Below are 20,913 nucleotides of genomic sequence, written 5' to 3' on the forward strand. Positions count from 1 at the left end.
CTGGCTCTAATGCTAAAATTTAGGTTAGTTTGTCACTTCCTAATTGTCCACTATACCATCACCTTCATCCACACCATGTCCTATTGTCTGAACATGCAAAAAACTCAGATCAAACCAAACCCCCCAAACCCTAACTAGCTTCCTTTCCCTTTTGCCTTCTTCCAGTCCATTTTCCACTTAACTGTCAAGGAATTCTGAAAAATGTAAATAAGAGGGGAGGGATAAATCGGGAGATTTTGACTGACATACACACAGTATCATATATAACATGGGTAACCAGTAAGAACCTGAGGTGCAAATATAACAATTCAAAACCAAACAAACATGACAAGGCACCCAAGCCAGGGAACTGCATCAACCCAGTGAACCCACATGTTAGCTTGCAGGACCTTCCTTCTGGTTACAGTTTTCTAAAACTGTTGCAAAAAAAATGCAGACCAACAACCCCCGTCTTTGTTCTCATCTGCCTCCTTTGCTCCCAAACTCCTTTTCAGCAATGCTGTATAAGAGTACTAGAAGCATTCAGCAAGAAAATTTAATGATATAAGTAAAAATAAGTTTAAAAAATTTTACATGTATACACACACACACATGAGCAATTGGCACTGTGGACATCTGGTATTTACTGAGAAGCCAGAAATTATTTGGCTGTTGTGAAACTTACTAAAAAGGCCATTAATTTTATTTTTTGATTCTATAATTTTATTTTTAATCAATTAATTTGTTCTTGCCATCAATTTTAATTTGTTTACAAGTAATCAGATGTTTTTAAAAGGTGATAAGGGTTAAGTAAATTATAGATGGAATATTATACAGACACTAAAAGCCATGACTAATGTAAGTTACAAATAACAAAAATGGCTCTAGTAATTCCAGTGATTCCAAATTCTAGTGATTCCAAAGGGAAGGTAGGAATCACAAAAGACTGAAAAAGCTGCCCAGATGATTATTGGGGCCAGGGAGGGGGAAGCCACAAAACTTAAAAAGTTTCAAAAATATGATTAACAAAATAAGAAGGCCCCAAACACTGATAAAATACAAATATAACAGATTTTACTATATGAAGAGTGATTATAAGAAAATCATATGCATGTAAGTAGGAAAACAAAGGATATGAACAAACAATTCATCAAGAAAAAAGCCAATAAAACACATTATTTTTAAAAGCCCACTAGTAATTTTTAAAATAGAACTTAAAACCTGGAAAATAAGCATGTTTACCTATTAGACTGTCAAATATTAAAAACAGTGTCAACGGCTATTGCTAATTCAGGGTGCTGGGGAAATAGATACTCATACTCTACTTAAGGGGAGAAACTACCACAAACTTCTTAGAAGACACTTTGGTAATAGATCAAATGTACCTGGGTAACAAATTATTTTGGAGTGGTAATGGATCAAAACCTTTAAACGCATGCATTCTTTTCATTAAAAAAATATTCAGGAATGCACTCTATTAAAATTACCCATCAAAGTACAAAAATGTCAGCACAGGACTGTTTCATGCAGTGTTGTTTAAACAGGGGATCATTTCATGAATTATAGAGCATCTTTATGGCAGAATACTATGCAGGTATTAAAAACACTAATATTTATCTATATTGACACAGGAAGATGTTTAAGAAGTATTGCTAAGTGAGAAATCCATGTTTAAAAATCTCATAGTTGTACATATATGTGTAAAAGTTACGTATGTTATCTTGATATGTAAGTGGAGAATAACATCTGGAAGGACTAACAACAAAATGAAATTATTAGCAGGCAAGAGAGAGGGGATTATAAGAAATGCTTTCCCCTTTTGCTTATCTATTTTTTCTGTTAATACTGTAAAAAACGAAGCTTTCAAAATAACAACTGCAATAAGGAATGCAGAAAAAAATACTTCACTTATAAGTAACTATAACAAGGCAGGAAACAAACTTAGCTACAAACTACAACTATGTGATAATGCACATTAAAATGAATATAATACACAAAATATATAATTTCTCTTAAAATCGATGGGGTTTTGATATATCAAAAATTTTCTTTTCCAAATTTTCAATGATATATCTTTTGTAATTCAAATAAGAGTGGAAACTCTCATGAAGAAAATTTGCTAGTCTTTCCAAAATGAACTTCTAATAGAAACTATGCAAAAATATCCCACTGTAACATTTAAAGTTGAATTCATATTACCCTAACTGATAGTAAGAAACAAAATACATGCCACTGATTTATTCCATACCTTTGCGAGCAGAGTTTTCCCACAGCCAGGAGGACCAGCCAGGAGGACTCCAGCTGGAGTCACCAAGCCAAGAGCTTTGAACTGATCTGGGTTACGTACTGGTGCCTGGAAAACACAATCCCAACATCGACCTGTTACAAATGTCCACTTTATACTGCATACTCAAATTATCTCTAGATGCCTATTTTCAACACTGACTGTGAGGCCTGAAGATAAGAACAGAGGTTAGCACAGAGTGCTTCCCTCTGTTCCCAGCATGAGGTAAAGGGCGATCCATTTAAAATCCTTGCTCTTGAAAAATTTATACTTAAATGTAAGTTCTGGGAACATTTTAGATACAATATGTCAACATTTTAAACTGGGAAAATTTTAGAAAATGTCTCTAGATTTCTAGGCTACAAAAATTTTAGGCACTGCTCTCTTGAAGAAATCAGAAGCAGCAGTACTTCATGTAGTCAACAGCAGGAGATACCTGTTCACTACCATCTCCATGTATTTTCTTTTAATATTTACACACCTCTAAGGGAACATTTCATGCAAAGATGGGCTCAATAAAGGACAGAAATGGTACGGATCTAATAGAAGCAAAAGAGATTAAGAAGAGGTGGCAAGAATACACAGAAAAACTATACAAAAAAGATCTTCACAACCCAGATAATGAAGATGGTGTGATCACTCACCTAGAGCAAGACATCCTGGAATGCAAAGTCAAATGGGCCTTAAGAAGCATCACTACGAGCAAAGCTAGTACAGGTGATGGAATTCCAGTGGAGCTATTTCAAATCCTAAAAGATGATGCTGTGAAAGTGATGCACACAATATGCCACCAATTTGGAAAACTCAGCAGTGGCCACAGGACTGGAAAAGGTCAGTTTTCATTCCAATCCCTAAGAAAGGCAATGCCAAAGACTGCTCAAACTACCACACAATTGCACTCATCTCATACACTAGCAAAGTAATGCTCAAAATTCTCCAAGCCAGGCTTCAATAGTACGTGAACCATGAACTTCCAGATGTTCAAACTGGATTTAGAAAAGGCAGAGGAACCAGATATCATATTGCCAACATCTGGTGGATCATCAAGAAAGCAAGAGAGTTCCAGAAAAACATCTGCTTTATTGACTATGCCAAAGCCTTTGACTGTGTGGATCACAACAAACTGGAAATTTCTGAAAGAGACTGGAATACAGACAACCTGACCTGCCTCCTGAGAAATCTGTATGCAGGTCAAGAAGCAACAGTTAGACCTGGACATGGAACAACAGACTGGTTTCAAATTTTCAAATTGGGAAAGGAGTACATCAAGGCTATATATTGTCACCCTGCTTATTTAACTTATATGCAGAGTACATCATGAGAAACACTGGGCTGGATGAAGCACAAGTTGGAATCAAGATTGCTGGGAGAAACATCAACAACCTCAGATATACAAATGACACCACCCTTATGGCAGAAAGTGAAGAAGAACTAAAGAGCCTCTTAATGAAAGTGAAAGAGGAAAGTGAAAAAGTTGGCATAAAACTCAACATTCGGAAAACGAAGATCATGGCATCTGGTCCCATCACTTCATGACAAATAGATGGGGAAACAATGGAAACAGTGGCCGAGTTTATTTTTTCCGGCTCCAAAATCACTGCAGATGATGAGTGCAGCCATGAAATTAAAAGATTCTTGCTCCTTGAAAGAAAAGTTATGACCCACCTAGACAGCATATTAAAAAGCAGAGACATTACTTGGCCAACAAATGTCCGTCTAGTCAAAGCTATGGTTTTTCCAGTATGGATTTTCCATATGTATGGATGTGAGAGTTGGACTATAAAGAAAGCTGAGCACCGAAAAGTTTATGCTTTTGCCCTGTGGTGTTGTAGAAGACTCTTGAGCGTCCCGTGGACTGCACGGAGATCCAACCAGTCCATCCTAAAGGAAATCTGTCCTGAATATTCATTGGAAGGACTGATGCTGAAGCTGAAACTCCAATACTTTGACCACCTGATGCAAAGAACTGAGTGCATTGGAAAAGACCCTGATGCTGGGAAAGATTGAAGGCAAAAGGAGAAGGGGACATTAGAGGATGAGATGGTTGGATGGCATCACCAACTCAATTGACATGAGTTTGAGCAACCTCAGAGTTGGTGATGGACAGGGAACCCTGGTGTGCTGCAGTCCATGCTGTCGCAAAGAGTTGGGACACAACTGAGTGACTGAACTGAACTGAAATGGATTGGAAATCATTAATGAACCATGAAGGAGCGTGAGAGTGGAAAAAAATAAATGAAAATTAACTGAAAATTTCAGGGGCACTAAAACTGTTTTGATCCCAATAAGTGTGATTGAGCTCAGAAAGTATTTCTCAAATAATTTATTCTTGATTGAATCCTAAATCTTTTTCTCTTTAAACCTCATTGCCATAGAATTCAAACACAACCAAAAGAGTAAATACAAATCTCAGAAGAATAAAAAGTCATCATTGGGGTGTTACAATAATAATATTGTATTATTATACAATAATAATTATATTATCATATTATCATACAATAATATTATTAATATATATATTATTATGTAATGATAATATTACAAGAGAACCTATCACAGAAAGTATATCATCATGCCAATTCAGAAATATAACCCACTACACACGCATGGCTGTTTAGGCATCACACACACCAACAGTTAGTGGCAGAAACACCTACCAATATCGCCATGGTGAGTTCTTCTCTAATGTCTTCCAGGGCACCAATATCTGCCCATGTTACATTAGGGACAGTGGCGAAGCCCTCCCTTTTGGCAGAGGGTTGCACAGAGGACAGAGCAACAATGAAATCATTCAACTCAATGCACAGTCCTTTAAGCTGCTCCTCTGAGAGGGGATCCTGGTTCCTTAGCAACCCCAGCAGCCTTTGCAATTCTTCCTTAAAACAAACAAATGAGGGAAAAACTGAAAAACTACAAAGTTTGTTGAAAAAGTTACTGTTTACATTTTAAAATATTCTTACTGCAACATTTCTGTAAGGTATATAAACCTCTATACATTTTAATAATTTTCTTCATTGATACAGGTCATTTCTTTTGCTCTGATTTAGCCAAGAAAAGATATATCAACTATTAACAAAGATAAGAAGAATAATTTTTATATACTATACTGGGGCATGAGCAATTGGTAAATATTCATTTCAACCACTATGCATTTCCAATTTTCACTTTTTACATATTTAAGAAACAGGTGAATTTTGATAAAATTAAAGTTACTCTGGTGGCAGTATGATTTTATAATACGGTTCTTTGATGATTTATCAACTAAGTAGAAAGCAGGCGATTTTCCTTGTACTAATGAATCTTGAACTTCAAAGGCAGATTTCTTGCTCTTTGAGGAATATGAAAAGAAGAGGTATAAAAAGTAACCTAATAATTCAATTAATAAAATCCTAATTTACATGCACTATTATAAAAGGAATAAGTCTATTATTATTCTTAACAGATATCCTTTTGGTTCCAAATGAGTAAGGAAGAAACAAATGATTTGAAAACCAAAGACCTGGATCTAAGTCCCTGCTCTGGAAAGTAGAGGCCACGTGGCCTCAGGAAAGTCACCATCTCTTAAGCTTCATTTCTTTGACTATAAAATGGGGTCAGGAATGGTATTTATTTAACAAAGTTATATGGATCAAATTATATAAAATCCCCCTGTTCAAGCTATAAAATGCTATATAAATGTTATATTGAGTTTTCATGACTCACAAGACTCAAAATTTTAACAGATCTTAGAAGATAAACATCCCTCTCAAATTCCCAGCACTGTCCCCGAGCTGAAGATAGGGCCAAGGATATGGTTATGTCAGCAGACTATTTTAGCCTGCCTAACAAAAGATGACCTGGAATTATAACCAAATGTTAATGTTATCACAGGAGTTGACAAATTTTCTGGAAAGAATTAGAGAGTAAACACCAGAGAGTCAGGCAGTCTCTGCTGTATGGACACCTATGAGAATCCTGCTGTTGCATATGAAAACAGAAAAAGACTCTACATCAATAAATGAGTATGGTTATGCTCCAATAGAATTTTAATTTATAAAAACAGGAGCCAAGTAGGTGGGCCACAGCGTGCCACAGTGTGGCAACCCCTGCTCTAGATTTCATAATCATTATTAGAAAGGGAATTTATTTGGAATCAACTGAAAAAAGTAAAACAACTCGTACTTCTGAAATTTTACATATACTGGGTATAACAGTTATCTTAAAGACACAGTGCCAGTGAGACAGAAAATCACAAACTTTAACCACACTGACAGCTGCCTGCTTTTAAGGGTAACACAAATTAGAAACATTCCAATGATGGTTTAAGGTCATTTAAGGTACCTGTACAGAAAGCAGCTGGGTTTCAGAAGTGGGTTCAGTTCCAGTCCTCTCTTCCTGGTCTCCGTCAGAGGGCGAAGCTTCAGTCTCGGGATTTTTCCCGTGCCGCTCCTGCAGCTCCATTAAGGCCCTGTTGACTGCACACACGGCTGCCTCTCGGCAGAGCGCCATCAGGTCAGCACCAACGAAGCCCGGCGTGAGGTGTGCTAAGTGACGAAAATGGAAAGTTTCAGGAAGTCTTAGTTTTCTGCACAAAGTTTGAAGTATTCTGTGGAAAAGACAAGGAAAAGAAATTGACATTCCTAATCTACTAGTAAAAATAAGTCACCAAATATATTTATGGGGACGCCCCTGGTGGTTCAAAGGTTAAAATCTGCCTTGCAATGCAAGGGACATGGATTTGATCCCTGGTCGGGGAACTAACATCGCACATACCACGGAGCAACCAAGTCCCCACGCCGTGACTACTGGGCCCCCCGCCACAACTAGAGTCCATCCACCAAAACAATAAAATGTCATGTGACACAATGAAGATACCAAGTGCTGCAACCAAGACTCGACACAGCCAAACAGTAAAGCTGTATATACTTACGGAAGTCCTTCTTCTCTGTCAGCGGTATTATAGTGGACACAACTTAAGATCAAACAGTTCACTTAACAGACATAATATAAGATCAAACAGTTCACTTATTCAACAAATGCTAACTCTCTAATATATATTCCACCTTATTCTATTAGGGATTAAGGTATAAATATCTGCTGTATTAGAAAACAGAATTAAAAAAATAGGTTTTTAAAAGATATTCTGCCTTTAAGAGTTTGACAGTATTACAGAAGAAATAAGATAAATGATTTATAAGAATATAAGGTAAATTCTTTTAGAATAAATTAAACGAACATCTGCCAGAAATAAAAAAGCCTCTAAACTCAAACCATTAACTTTATTCATCATGAAAAGTCACGTTGATAAAAACTTTAATACCCAACCCTATATTAGGACAGTTATTTCTCCAACTTTATTTTTATTTACTGCTGATCCCCTGTATTGCATGTGTGAGAAACTCTGCTCAGCTCAACTGGCAACATGGTATGTGGCAATGAAATGTGGACTTCTCGATAATTATTATCACTAAAGGAATAGTTAAAATAATTTCTTGCAACGATGAATAAAATTTAAAAATAATAAAGATATTCTGGACAAAAGGTCTGATACCAGACCACTTCAGTTTGAATGTCAGCTCTGCCACTCTGTGTTACTTCATTTCTGTGCTTTAGTTTTCTCATCTGTTAAGTATATATTATAATAGCACTTAATCAGGAGTTCCCTGGTGGCCCAGTGGCTAAGACTCTGCATTCCTAACATAGGGGTCCTGGGTTCGATCCCTGGTCAGGGGAACTAGATCCCACATGCCGAAATTGAGAGTTAGCATGCTGCAATTAAATATCCCGCGTACTGCAACAAAGACTTGGCACAGCCAAATAAATAAATAAATATTCAAAAAATATATATATACTATAATAGCACTTAATCATAGGGATGTTAGGCGAATATATGCAAAGGTGCCAGAACACTGGCTGATGCATAGTAAGTTCCCAATAAATGTTCATTATTATTATTTAGATATTGATATTATATATTAACCTGGACAAAATAATATGTTGTGAAATTTCCAAATTTCTAAGAGAAACTAATAGTTTTTGGGGTTCTTTTTGAGAAACTAATAGTTTAAAATGTCAAGCTACTGGACAGTAAGTTACAGAAACATCCTTTGGGATCATGTAAGGGAACAGAACAGAAGCAGATGAACATTACCAACAAATGAAAACTGTCACTTAGATACTGTAAATAGTAGGAGTGAAGAAAAAGTTCCATTATAGAACTACTTCCTGGGGTTCCCTGGTGGCTCGGTGGTAAAGACCCTGATTGCCAATGCAGGAGACACAGGTTGGATTCCTGATCTGGGAAGATTCCACATGCTGTGGAGCAACTAAGCCCACGTGCCACAAACACTGAGCTTGTGCTCTAGAGCCCGGGAGCTGCAATTACTCAGCACATGTGCTGCAACTACTGAAGCCCACAACCTAGAGCCCCTGCTCCACAACAAAAAAGTCCACAGCAATGAGAAGTCTGCATACCACAAGTAGAGAAAAGCCTGAGCAGCAACGAGGACCAGCACAGCCAAACATAAATTAAAAAAAACTACTTCCTCAAAATACAGATCTAATTTGCTACTACACATAAGAATACTAAGAAATTTAGAATGTTAAAGAAAAAAATAGCTAACATAAAATAAATATCATCATTTTTTCGGTAACAGTCTACTCCTAAAAAAATGTAGTTTTGGTCATCATACTATGCAAACTCCTCAGATGGTAAAGAATCCACCTGCAGGAGACCAGGGATCAATCCCTGGGTTGGGAAGATCCCCCGGAGAAGGGAATGGCAATCCACTCCAGTATTCTTGCCTGGAGAATCCCCACTGACAGAGGAGCCTCGGGGGCTATAGTCCACAGGTCACAAAGAGTTGGACACAACTGAGCAACTAACACTAACATGGAAACTTCAAAGGAGGAGAAAATACCATTAAGAGATTTCCAGTTTTAAGACAACTGAGTAAAGAAGCTGGAGAGGAAAAAAAAAAAAAAAAGGAGCTGGAGCAGATGGCCTGGACTCAGAAACTGAGGTCTACACTGTCTACAGCAGATCAGCTAGCCCTGAAAGAAAAGTCCTGTAGCATCAGTTCCCCTATTCTGTATTGATTGATGGGTCACTCAGGTCAGCGCAGATTCAAGAGGAGGAGTCACGGACCCACCTCCCACTAAGAGGAGGGCTGAGAATTTACAAACACATGCTTTAAAACTGTCACAATAATGAACCCCCATGTTTTTATCACTCAGTTTCAATAATTATCAACATTTTCACAGTCTTATTTATCTCCCACTTTCCCCCCACCCCTGGAGCATTTTAATGCAAATCCCAGGCATTATGTCATGTCAACTATAAATATGTCCATATCTAATGAATAAAGACTTTTTAAAGATTAAAGGGACATACCAACTACATAGCAGTTTAAAAAAAATGAAAGATTAAAAGAAAAATGGACATTTGGGGGCAACTGGGAAAATCAGAATAGATTGTACTAAGTAATATTATTATCGGTGTTAAGTTTCTTTACTGTGGAAAATGGTATAGTTACACAGAAGGATTTACAGCTAAAGTATCATGATTTCTTCAACCATCCTTCATATGAGCTGGCAAAAAAAAAAGATATATACACACATGCACACATATACACACATGATGTTCCTACATAAAGAGTGAAATTAAACACAGCAAAATGTTAACAGTAGTAAATTCAGCTAAAGGACATACAGATATTCATTGTATTTATTGCATTATTCTTCCAACTTTTCTGCAGGCTTGAATATTTTCAAAATATGACTACCTAGGAAAGCCCTTTGAGGACTTTGTTGATGATGGAATAGTGGATCAATGAACAATGGATTTTATCTAGGAGGGATGGCGGGCTTTACTGTGTCTATGTCTCTATCATTAAGTTTGGCACTTAACCAAAAAAGGATTTGATAAAGGATACAGGTCTTATTTTTCTTTCTGTACTGTAAACATCCTAAAAGCAAGGATTTAGAATTCTTTATATTCCTTACATTACCTATCCTAGTAGTATACATATACTATATGCTTAATACACATTTCCTAAATAAATACAAACAACTTAACTTGAATAGCTGAGTAATCATTTAAAGATTATATTAATATACGTGAGAACACAATGAGCATACCTATAGATGACGCTGAATACAACAGCTGAAGAAGCAACTGCCAATCAATCAAAAGCTGAAGCCACATTAAGTACTAGCAAGAAGGGAAGGATGACCTCTTCTTCCTAATGCTTTCTCCTGCCCACTGTGTCTTCTGATCAGTTTTATGTTCAGCATTCATGAAGTCTCCTGTTCATCTCCACCCTTCTTCCCTGTCCCCATGCCTATCCCTTCACTATATACTACTTTCCCTAAAAGCCGCTGGTGATGGTGTACAGCAATTTATTGTGTTGTATTGTATTGTAACAATACAGCAATTTATTGTGTTGTATTGTAACAATACAGCAACTGCTATTAACTTAAGCTGAAAGTCATTATAAATATGGTATCAGAACAGTTCTTTACTAGATTTCCTTTACTCCACTGCCTGAAGAGTGCCTCCCCAGACACTTTTGTTATTGAGATGCTGCTGGTGGACACCTCTTTGTTCTATGGACATTCAAACCCAATTATTAGGAAAGGGTGGTCTTACAGCAAATAGACAGCTTTCAACTCTCTAGCTGCCACTTAATATCTGTCAAGGAACTTATGACTTTAGGCAGATTAGTACAACAGGTTAAAATATGGTACTCAGACTTAACCTACATGTGGACCAGTGAGCACTAGTCCATAGCTGTAATCACTCTCCCTAGGCTGACTGTCACATAAAAAAAGACACTGTTAATAAGACAGACAAATGAATGTGGATACATAAATCCATTATCACTACCGAAAAAGCAGCCTGAAGTAACTGCTGTATTAGTGAGTAAATTGTTTACTTAAGCATTAATTTAATGTGGGCTTTTTCCTTTCCAAATCAATTTCACTGGCACGTAAAGAAAGAGACAAGAGAGAAAGAAGGCTGCATGGTATTTTTCACCCCTCATTTTCAAAGCATGCAGTTCAGATGACATAGTGGCATACAAACTTCATTCTCTAAGAGTATACCTTTCTCTGGATGCTTCATCTGGGATACCTAGGCATATTTCTCGGTCAAACCTTCCTGCACGTCTTAAAGCAGGGTCTAAGGAGTCTGGTCGGTTGGTAGCTCCAATGACTAGGACCCGAGCTGTAGCGGCCACGTTATTCAGATCTAGTAAGAACCAGACAGAGCATGAGTGGTAAACAAGACACTTGACATTAAGGATAATAATGTTATCCAAGTTATTAAGTGGTTAGGCAGAAAGCATTACACAATGACAATTAAATATTATATATATGAATATAAAACTAACATTTATTAAATGTGTAATATGTGAAAGATATAAGGAAAATACAAACTTTGTCCTCAAGCAGCTCAATCTATTTGAAGCACAGTAAGTATAAACAAAGCACCGCAGTAATACAATGGAAGATATTATGAACTCAGACTGAGGAATCAGGGAGAACTTAGGGAGCAGGTAACATTCCAGAAAGGCTTAAAGGGTGAATAGGCTATTTTTAAGCAGATATAGGCGAATGAAATTCTACACGGAAGAAAGAGAATGACTGAAAGCACAGGGGTACAAACAGGTGTGGCATGTTTAGACAGGGTGAGTGGTCCACCATCAGGAAGTCTGGCCAAATCACAGTAGAATATGTCTCAAACACACTCATGGCACTGAGATGGGGAATACAATACAGTCTCCAGTTGCTCTGGCTTAATCTAGATACAGATTTTTATTAATGAACGGAATACAGGGCCTAAAGTGTGTCTTCTACAAGTATTATTTCTCACAACTGAACCAGAGTGGGCTAACAGACTGAGGTTTACATACAAACCCTGCGTCCTGCCCCCTGCCCCCCCACCACGCAGGTAATGGCTAATGAAGTCCTCTAACAGTCAAGTCATGGGAAGTTTACAGGACATTCTTTTGCCAACAGAAGCCACAAAAGCTTTTTCTGTTAAGATTTGTGCTTTGGAAAGATAACTCTAATAATTTTGAATGGAGTAAAGAGGAATAAAGGCAAGAGTTTGCTGTGATTTGAATACAATAATCAAGAAAAAGATGAGTGAAAGCAGGCACAAAGGAAATAAAAAAAAAAACCCATTTAAGCTACAAGTTGTAGATGAAATCAAAAGCACTACACAAATGAGTCAATGTGAAGGGGGAGGAGAAGGAAGAGACAAAGACAACTCAGTTTAGAAGCTGTTAGCTTCAATGTGGAATACAGAAGGGGGGTCAGACAGCAGAAAGGGCCACAGGGGAAGCCAGTGGACCCAGTGAGCATGAGGGGACATGGGACAGTTACCTGCAAACATCTAGCAGGCAGCAGTGAACGTGGGTTGGAAGTTTATCAGAAATGAAGATGTAATTAGAGATGTAATTTGAAAATTTTCCAAAGATGAGCTGACCAGGAGATAGCTGGAAGTAGGTAGAGGGCAAGAAGAAAAGAAGATCAAGTGTAAAACCTTATGGAATATCTTTCTTTAAAGGATGGGGAAAAGGAGGCAAGCGAGAGAAAGGGGTAGAGAGCTATCAGAGAACAGGAGAGGGACAGAGAGTGTTACCAAGTCAAGAGTGCTGACAAGGACAAGGACAAGGTAACCACAGTATCAAATGCTCCCAAACCCACTGCTAACACTCACTGGGTGCTCGTCCTGGGCCAGGCACTACTCTAGGTACAGTCCCTGCCACCAGTTAACAACTGCAAGAGGGGGGTTCAGAGGGATGAGGGCTAAAAGCACACCCAAAGACGTGGCCAGTGGTAACCGTCAACGACCTTTCTGGGATTAGTTTCAGTGAATGGCAGAGGCAGAGAGACAACTACACGGGGGAGGGGGGGTTACAGAAGAGAACCAAACTAGAAACATTTAGTTAGCAGTAATTACTCTTCAGATAAAGAAAATACGCATAAGGTATATCTTTAAGTGAGACAGGGAAGCTCTTTAATTCTTTTTGAAAACTGAAGAAAAGGAGTCAGCTAAAAAAAGACACTCATGCTACAAAAGACCTGTGAACAAGCAGAACTGTTATATTTTATAGGTAACAAGGCTGACACCCCGTAATTGAGGTAGCACCATGAGTTACAAACTTGCAGTCACAGAAAGATGTTCTCACACTGAACCCTCTCTGCACTAATGCTGGTACAGAGCCAAACCTGTTCCCCCGCTGACTCAGGGGTGCTTCCATTCTCAGAGCTGCAAACAAGGACCAAGGGAGGCAGACAGCTTCCTTCTAGATCATGTTGCTCAGACAATACAGTCTTGGTGATGAGTTCTGAACACAGCAAGGGTTAGTAACAAAACTCAAAAAGAATAATCATGGAAATCTGTTAAATCTTTAGAAATGAAAAAATCCTTCCCCAGGAAGTCAATACTTAGCAACATAAAGGCTGCTTCAAAAGCTTCTAGAAAGATAAAAATCAGACCTCAGCTAGGATTGGCCACCCACTATAAGACAAACGTCATTCCTTTTCTCCCTCTTCTAGAGGATTTGATCATTTTAAACTAAAGTTATATTAGCCAAAAGAATGAATTTCTGATTATTAAAAAAAAATGAAGCTTCAGTTCTTTTTACACAGTTAATTAAAAAAACTGGTTAACATGTTTCTTGGTAACAGCTCTCACAAATAAAGCATTCATGGGTACATCATTAATTGTATATGTGTAAATAAATATCTGGATTCTAGCCGATACTTCGCCAATGACTTAGTCTGCATCTGGCCCTCATCTCTCTGTGTATCAGTTTTCTCATAAACAAATGATATTTTTAATATCCTTCACAGGTCTTAGTAATTAGAATTATGTCTGAGTTTTGTTAGTAAAATTAGGTGAAATTAGAATTTTTTTAAAGTGGTCTCAATTAACTTGAAACATATTATTTACTTAAGAGTTTCAACTTACTACAATTTCAGACTTATAAACTCAGAATAAGGTTTCTACAAAATTCTCAAACTGTAGGAAGAAAAATGACTACATGTCACAGGTTATTTGGGGAGACAGAAAGAAACAAGCCCCCCAAAACCGAGTTCCTCTGCAGAATTTATGATTGACATCTCTATCCAAAACTTTATCTCCCGTCTTGTCCCACTCTTGTTCCCCCTCAGCACTGAGAAGTATCAAAGGAAAGGTAGGACTGAGACCAAGCCAGATTCTGCAGGGCTCTCCTGGGTACAAGCCCCTCTGCTTCTTGTCTGGTCCTCCCAGAGTTCTAAAAAGTGAACTCAAGCAGCAAACAATTAGCACAAGGGAGTCACAGGAAGGGATATATAGAGAACAATCTGCAGGGATCTTTGAGTTGTTCCATAGAAACTAAGGCCCTCTACCCAGCGGAGCACAGTGACTACACGCCGACCACAAGCACAGAGACCCCAGACTGGCTGATGATTAAGATTCCCGAAACATCACCATGCCCCCAACCAATCAGAAAAATGTCCCAAGAGCTGATCTCATGCACCCTGACCCCCTCACCTCTAATGCTGCCTTTAAAAACCCTAGCCGAATAGCATCAAGGAGTGGGGTCTTTCAAGCATTCGCCACCTATTCTTGCCTGGTGCCCTCCAATAAACACTGTACTTTCTTTCATCACAACCCAGTGTCATTAAATTGGCTTTGTTGGGCGTCATGCAACTGGATCCAAGTTCAGTTCAGTAATAGGTTGACTATGTAAATTGAATTGTTTACTGTTTTCCCTATTCTGGTTTAAGAAAGAAAACCTTAAAAACACACACAGAGACACACCAAAAACTTCCAACGAGCTTTCAGTAATGTTCTAGTAATAAGTAGTCTGCTTAATCCCTATGTTTAGTCATTTTTTTCACATTTTAATATCTCTGAAATCAGAATGCTTATACTATCAATGTGATAAGCATTATGTCATATTCTGATTGGTGTTATGTCTTTTTCCTTCTCAGATGTACATAAGATGATGGCGTATCTTATGATAACAAATTAGCTTCAATAAAATATGGTAATTCATTGGGGTCTGACAGAAAACAAAATTCTGTAAAGCAATTATCCTTCAATTAAAAAGTAAATTTAAAAAAATGGTCAGAACATAGGCCTTAAGACATTGCAAGAAAATTTTACATAAGAATAAAACAGCAGAATAAACAACCTACAACCTACCATCACAAGAAATGCAAATTACATGCTATTTCAAATTTTCTTATGTACACAAAACATGTTATTTTCCAGTAGGTAAGATTTAGTTCCAAAAGTTCTACTTGTGCTGATTTCTTTCCTCCAAATTTGTATCCAACAATCATTAAACAAAACTGGAAAACAAGCTACAGATAGGAAGGAATTGCAGTATATTTAACAGAGGATTTGTTTCTATAATATATTAAAATATAGTATTCACTAAAATTTTTAAAAATTCAATCAATGGGAAAAAGATGAAAAAAGGGATTTTGGAAAGAATATGAAAAGCCAAAAAATATCAAAGATGATCTACATCAATACTAATCAGGGAAATGCAAGTAACAACAAACATATCACTTTTCATCCCTCAGATTGTCATAAACTAAAACAATTCAGTGTTGTGAAAAATCTGGGAGGAAGGGTGACTCTCGCATAGTACTGGTTGGAAGGCAATTTGCCATTTCTTATAACAATTTTAAATGCATAATCTTTAACCATTACCTCATCTTAGAAAAATTTGTGTACCAAAAAGACCCATTTAAGGATATCCCTTACAGTTCACTGTAAAGAAAAATTGAACAACTTGAATATCCATCAAAATGGAAATACTTAAGTACAATATAATGAATTTATCCTAAAGGATACCAAGCAGCAACTAAAAACAGGTAGATATAAATGGATTAAAATGGCAACATTTGGGCAGAAGGTGGGAGGGAGGGGATATATGTACACCTATGATTAATTCATGATGACATATGACAGAAATCAAACCAATATTGCAAACTAATCAATTAAAAATAAATATTTCAAAAAATGGAAACATTTCCAAGATACTATTAGGATACAAAGAATATAAAATAGTGTGTATGGTGCAGAGTATTAGAAAGAGCAACACAAGATTTTAGTGTATTTATATATGTGTGTAAATGCATTAAAAATAAAACTGTATGATATACTGCAAAAATTAATGATATAATTTTTTATGAAAAGAAAAAGATTTGTTTTGTACTCTAAATTTTATGCTACTTAAATATTTCATATCTTCACATCTTACAGTATTAAAAAAAAAACATTATCTCAAAGTGAATTCACTGTTTCAAACTCACCGTCCATGCAGGTTAGGAGCTGGGCTACAATTCTTCGCTCCATATCTTTTGAAGCAATTTCTCTTTTGGGGGTAATAGCATCAATTTCATCAATAAAGAGGATACATGGTGCATTTGACTAGAAATAAGAATATCACACACAAAAAATCATAAATGTAAATGTATAGATAGCATATTAAAAGCAGAGACATTACTTTGCCAACAAAGGGTCCATCTAGTCAAGGCTATGGTTTTTCCAGTGGTCATGTATGGATGTGAAAGTTGGACTGTGAAGAAAGCTGAGTGCCAAAGAATTGATGCATTTAACTGTGGTGTTGGAGAAGACTCTTGAGAGTCCCTTGGACTGCAAGGAGATCTAACCAGTCCATACTGAAGGAGATCAGTCCTGGGTGTTCATTGGAAGGACTGATGCTGAAGCTGAAACTCCAATACTTTGGCTACCTCATGCGAACAGCTGACTCATTGGAAAAGACCCTGATGCTGGGAGGGATTGGGGGCAGGAGGAGAAGGGGATGACAGAGGATGAGATGGTTGGATGGCATCACCGACTTGATGGACATGAGTCTGAGTAAACTCCAGGAGCTGGTGATGGACAGGGAGGCCTGGCGTGCTGCGGTTCATGGGGTCACAAAGAGTCGGACACGACTGAGCGAGTCGGACACGACTGAGCGACTGAAACTGAACTGACTGACTGATTCCCTATACTGGTGTGGTTAAGTATATGTTTTTCTCAATCTTAAATTTCAGAGACCATTCACCAAAAGAACTACCCTAAAGAAAGCAGTTGACACATATCTTATTGTACTGATTTTCACCAGGAAATGGGGAGACTGGAAAAGAGGGGTGCTAAACCACATGTTTATTAAGTATTGGCTGTTACACATCATACCAGCATAGCACTGGTTCAGAGAGAGCTAGATAAACACAAAACTAATAACTAATTTTGCCCTTTGTCTCTTTTATCCTCATTCATCATTTGTCTTCACCATAAACACAAATGTAGTTACCTATCTTTCCGTGGTATGCCAATTAACAAACAAATCAAGCTCATTTCGGATTTTGGGAAACAGGTAACACCTTAAAGAATGTAGCTTTGCTCTGCATAGTACCCTTCCCACCCTCCACTGCATCTTCCATATGTGTCCACAGCTTTCCTAATGCCAGCCTATGTTTAGCTCACAGGACACATCCTGACCAGACCCACCTGTGAATGACTACAGGAAGGAAGAAATGAACACATTCCCTCTGGAGTCTGACTGGAACCAGGACTTTACCCCCTCTCCTTTTTGAAATAAAAGACACCTATATTCTAACCCAGGGAGGATGGTTTAGGGGACACTAGTCTATCTTCTGATCGGTCTGCTGCCTTTCCAAATAAAGTCACTATTCCTTGCCCCAACTACTTGTTAACAATTTATTGACCTGCCACAGCAAGCAATACAGAGCTTGGACTAGGTAACAAATTTTGCTACTTTCTTACTATTTAAAAAAACATTTTCAAGTACTGGTAAAATATACTCTGTCTTCTCAGGTTTGCATTTCAGATGCACTGGCCATGTTCACCAGTCCCAAGGTATTTGGGATGCATATGATGACAATGTAAAATTAAACTCATCAGTATTTTTTACTTCTTAACCACAGTGATGACCAGTGATTGCTCAAATGAGCATGATGTCATAGCCAGTATTTATACGGGTTTTGCTGTGTGTTAGACACTACACTAAAAATTTACATGAACCCTTTAATACAATCAACAACCCCATGAGATTTGATCAGTATTATTTGCTAGGAAGGAAACTCAGGGTTAGAGTGGTTAAATCTCTTGCTCAAGATTACACAATTAGTACGTGGTGGCCTAAGGATTTGAACCTCTGTTTCTAACTTGAAAGTACATTTAACCATAACACTTTACTGAAGATAAAACTTCAACGGAATACAAATGTTATCTTCCTCAGAAGTTCTTAAGCAGCCAAATTTTAATGAGTTATAATCAGAATAAAATCCAATCTGTAATTTCTCTGGTAATAGAATCATCTTTTCACAGCTTCAGTTTTGCAAATAGAGAAGAGTTTATGCTGGCAATTCTCTGGTTGGTTTTATAATAATCCTTAAATGTTAAAAATGTTCACACTGCTTACAGGTTGTCTGGGCAAACCTAAGTTGAGGAAAGTAAAAGTAAAAAAAAATATCACAAGGATAATCTATTTTCAGCATATTGCTATAGGGTATGACAGTCAGAACTTCTCACCAATTATGGTATTTTCAGATTAAACAGATTATTTTACCCAACAATCTATCAATTAATCTACTTTAAACTTTTAACCATCATGAGGAACAAATGACCATGCTTAGAAAAGAATGGCCAGTGAATATGTTAACAAATACCAACCTTAAAGAAAACAAGAACTTCCATATAGCCTTATATGATCTGACAACCTGACATTAAGAGTCATTAGCTGACTCACCACAGCTTGTTCAAATAGTTCTCTTAGCTTCTGTTCAGATTCTCCAGACACTCCGGATACAATCTCCGTAGCAGCTACTTTCAGAATTGGAAGATCAAGTTCCTAGGCACAAATATATTATAAAACGACTAAATTTTCAAAGTTTCACTTACCTACTTTTTCTTTACTTAGTCCCTCTCTCAAAATTACATTTTTTAAATGACCAATTTTCTGAAGAACGTCGTATCTTTTTGTACTGTTCCAATGAAAAACATTACTTAAAAATCGGGCCTGGTGCACTGGGAGGACCCTGAGGAGTCGGGTGGGGAGGGAGGTGGGAGGGGGGATCGGGATGGGGAATACGTGTAACTATATGGCTGATTCATGTCAATGTATGACAAAACCCACTGAAATGTTGTAAAGTGATTGGCCTCCAACTAATAAAATAATATTAAAAAAAAAAAAAAATCTGAAATTTTATCCAAACACATTGACTGGATACCTTCTACTTATTTTTACTTTACAGATATCATAAAACTGTTATTATCTCTTCTGAATAAAGGGTCTTGAATCTTAAGAAATACATTTGCCCTTACTTAGAGCTGAGCCAACACAAATTTAAGTTATTTATCTGCTGGGTATGAAACAGCAGGGATTGTGACATAGTCACTTCCCACACACCCACTAGCACGTCTCCTACTGAAGAAACAGCCAGAGAAACAGCCAGTGACAAGTCAGAGGCAGACTCTTAAAGGAAGAGAAACTACCACTGTCCCACCAATATAACTGGCAACAACCCATCCTGAACCCTACTATTCTTCTGACTATCTTGAAATTTCACTTCTTCAATGATATTCTCTTTAACCCTCTTTCTTAACGTGGGTAAAAGCAACATACCAACAACACACCACATAGCATTCTGCACTTCCATCTCCCAGTCAATGTAATCGTAGCCATGAAGTAACATTTATTTGTGTGAAAGACAGTTTAATGTGTCTCACATATTATCGAAAAACCCCTTATAGATAAAAACTGAGTTTCTTGTACTTATCACTATATCTCAATGTGTGGCATGCACTAGTCACACAAAAGATTTACTTAACAAATGAATAAATGAGGCAAATCAATCAATTTCTCCTATAAAAACAATTTTCTTTCAAAGCACACTGTCTATTAATGACTGACACAGTGGGCTGCTCTTCAAACTAAACTTACTTGGACATTTTGCATTTTACAGTTTCCCAGAAACCTGATGGGGCTAAAATTAAAATTGCTAACTTTTTATTTTGCCAACTGAGTACCTATTATCACCATTTTAGAAAGGACATTTTTACACAAAAAAGGATAGAAACATGACTTTGGATGGAAATTCTGAATAAATTTGGTTCTACGTAAAATATGATCCTCCAGTTTTATTTTATTGCTCTTGAAAACCACTAGCTTAAAGGGAAAGAACACTGACTAAAAACAAGAACTAAAACAATGGTAAGAACTAGAACTAAAACAAGAACAATGGTTAAAAAAATGGGCTCTTTATATTATTTGGCTTCCCACACAATCCATGCAATATAATTGGACACATTATAAAAAAAATACCATCTTACAAACAGCAGCATGAAAAGAAGGAAGAAGGGATCAGTCCTCCTGAGAATACGCCAAGTCTGGTTCAAGTTGACCAATGAGAAAAAATAAAAACAAAAAACAACCAAAGAACAAAAGCAAACAAACATCAGTAAACCTCACCCCAGCAATCGCATGTGCAAGTAACGTCTTCCCACAGCCTGGTGGTCCATGAAGGAGAACTCCACGTGGGGGTATGACGCCCAGGTGGTGGTACACCTCTGGGTGACGCATGTGTATAAGCATCTTGCAGACCTCCTGTAGGAATGAACAGGAATG

At 37.3% G+C, this 20,913-nt stretch overlaps 1 protein-coding gene across 2 annotated transcripts in view; it reads right to left on the reverse strand.

The window, feature by feature from the left end:
• The window catches only part of NVL (nuclear VCP like), a 92,197-nt gene that overhangs the window by 56,410 nt on the left and 14,874 nt on the right, over window positions 1–20,913 (reverse strand). For both annotated transcript variants that reach the window (XM_065938402.1, XM_065938403.1), the window contains exons 9-15: window positions 20,758–20,892; window positions 19,036–19,137; window positions 16,571–16,688; window positions 11,348–11,492; window positions 6,584–6,848; window positions 4,921–5,139; window positions 2,228–2,332 (exon numbers count right to left, since the gene is read on the reverse strand). In XM_065938402.1, coding sequence (XP_065794474.1) covers window positions 2,228–2,332; window positions 4,921–5,139; window positions 6,584–6,848; window positions 11,348–11,492; window positions 16,571–16,688; window positions 19,036–19,137; window positions 20,758–20,892 — 1,089 coding nt within the window. The remainder of the gene's footprint in view (window positions 1–2,227; window positions 2,333–4,920; window positions 5,140–6,583; window positions 6,849–11,347; window positions 11,493–16,570; window positions 16,689–19,035; window positions 19,138–20,757; window positions 20,893–20,913) is intronic.

Source organism: Muntiacus reevesi, chromosome 5 (assembly GCF_963930625.1).
Source record: "Muntiacus reevesi chromosome 5, mMunRee1.1, whole genome shotgun sequence".
NCBI classification, from domain to species: domain Eukaryota; kingdom Metazoa; phylum Chordata; class Mammalia; order Artiodactyla; family Cervidae; genus Muntiacus; species Muntiacus reevesi.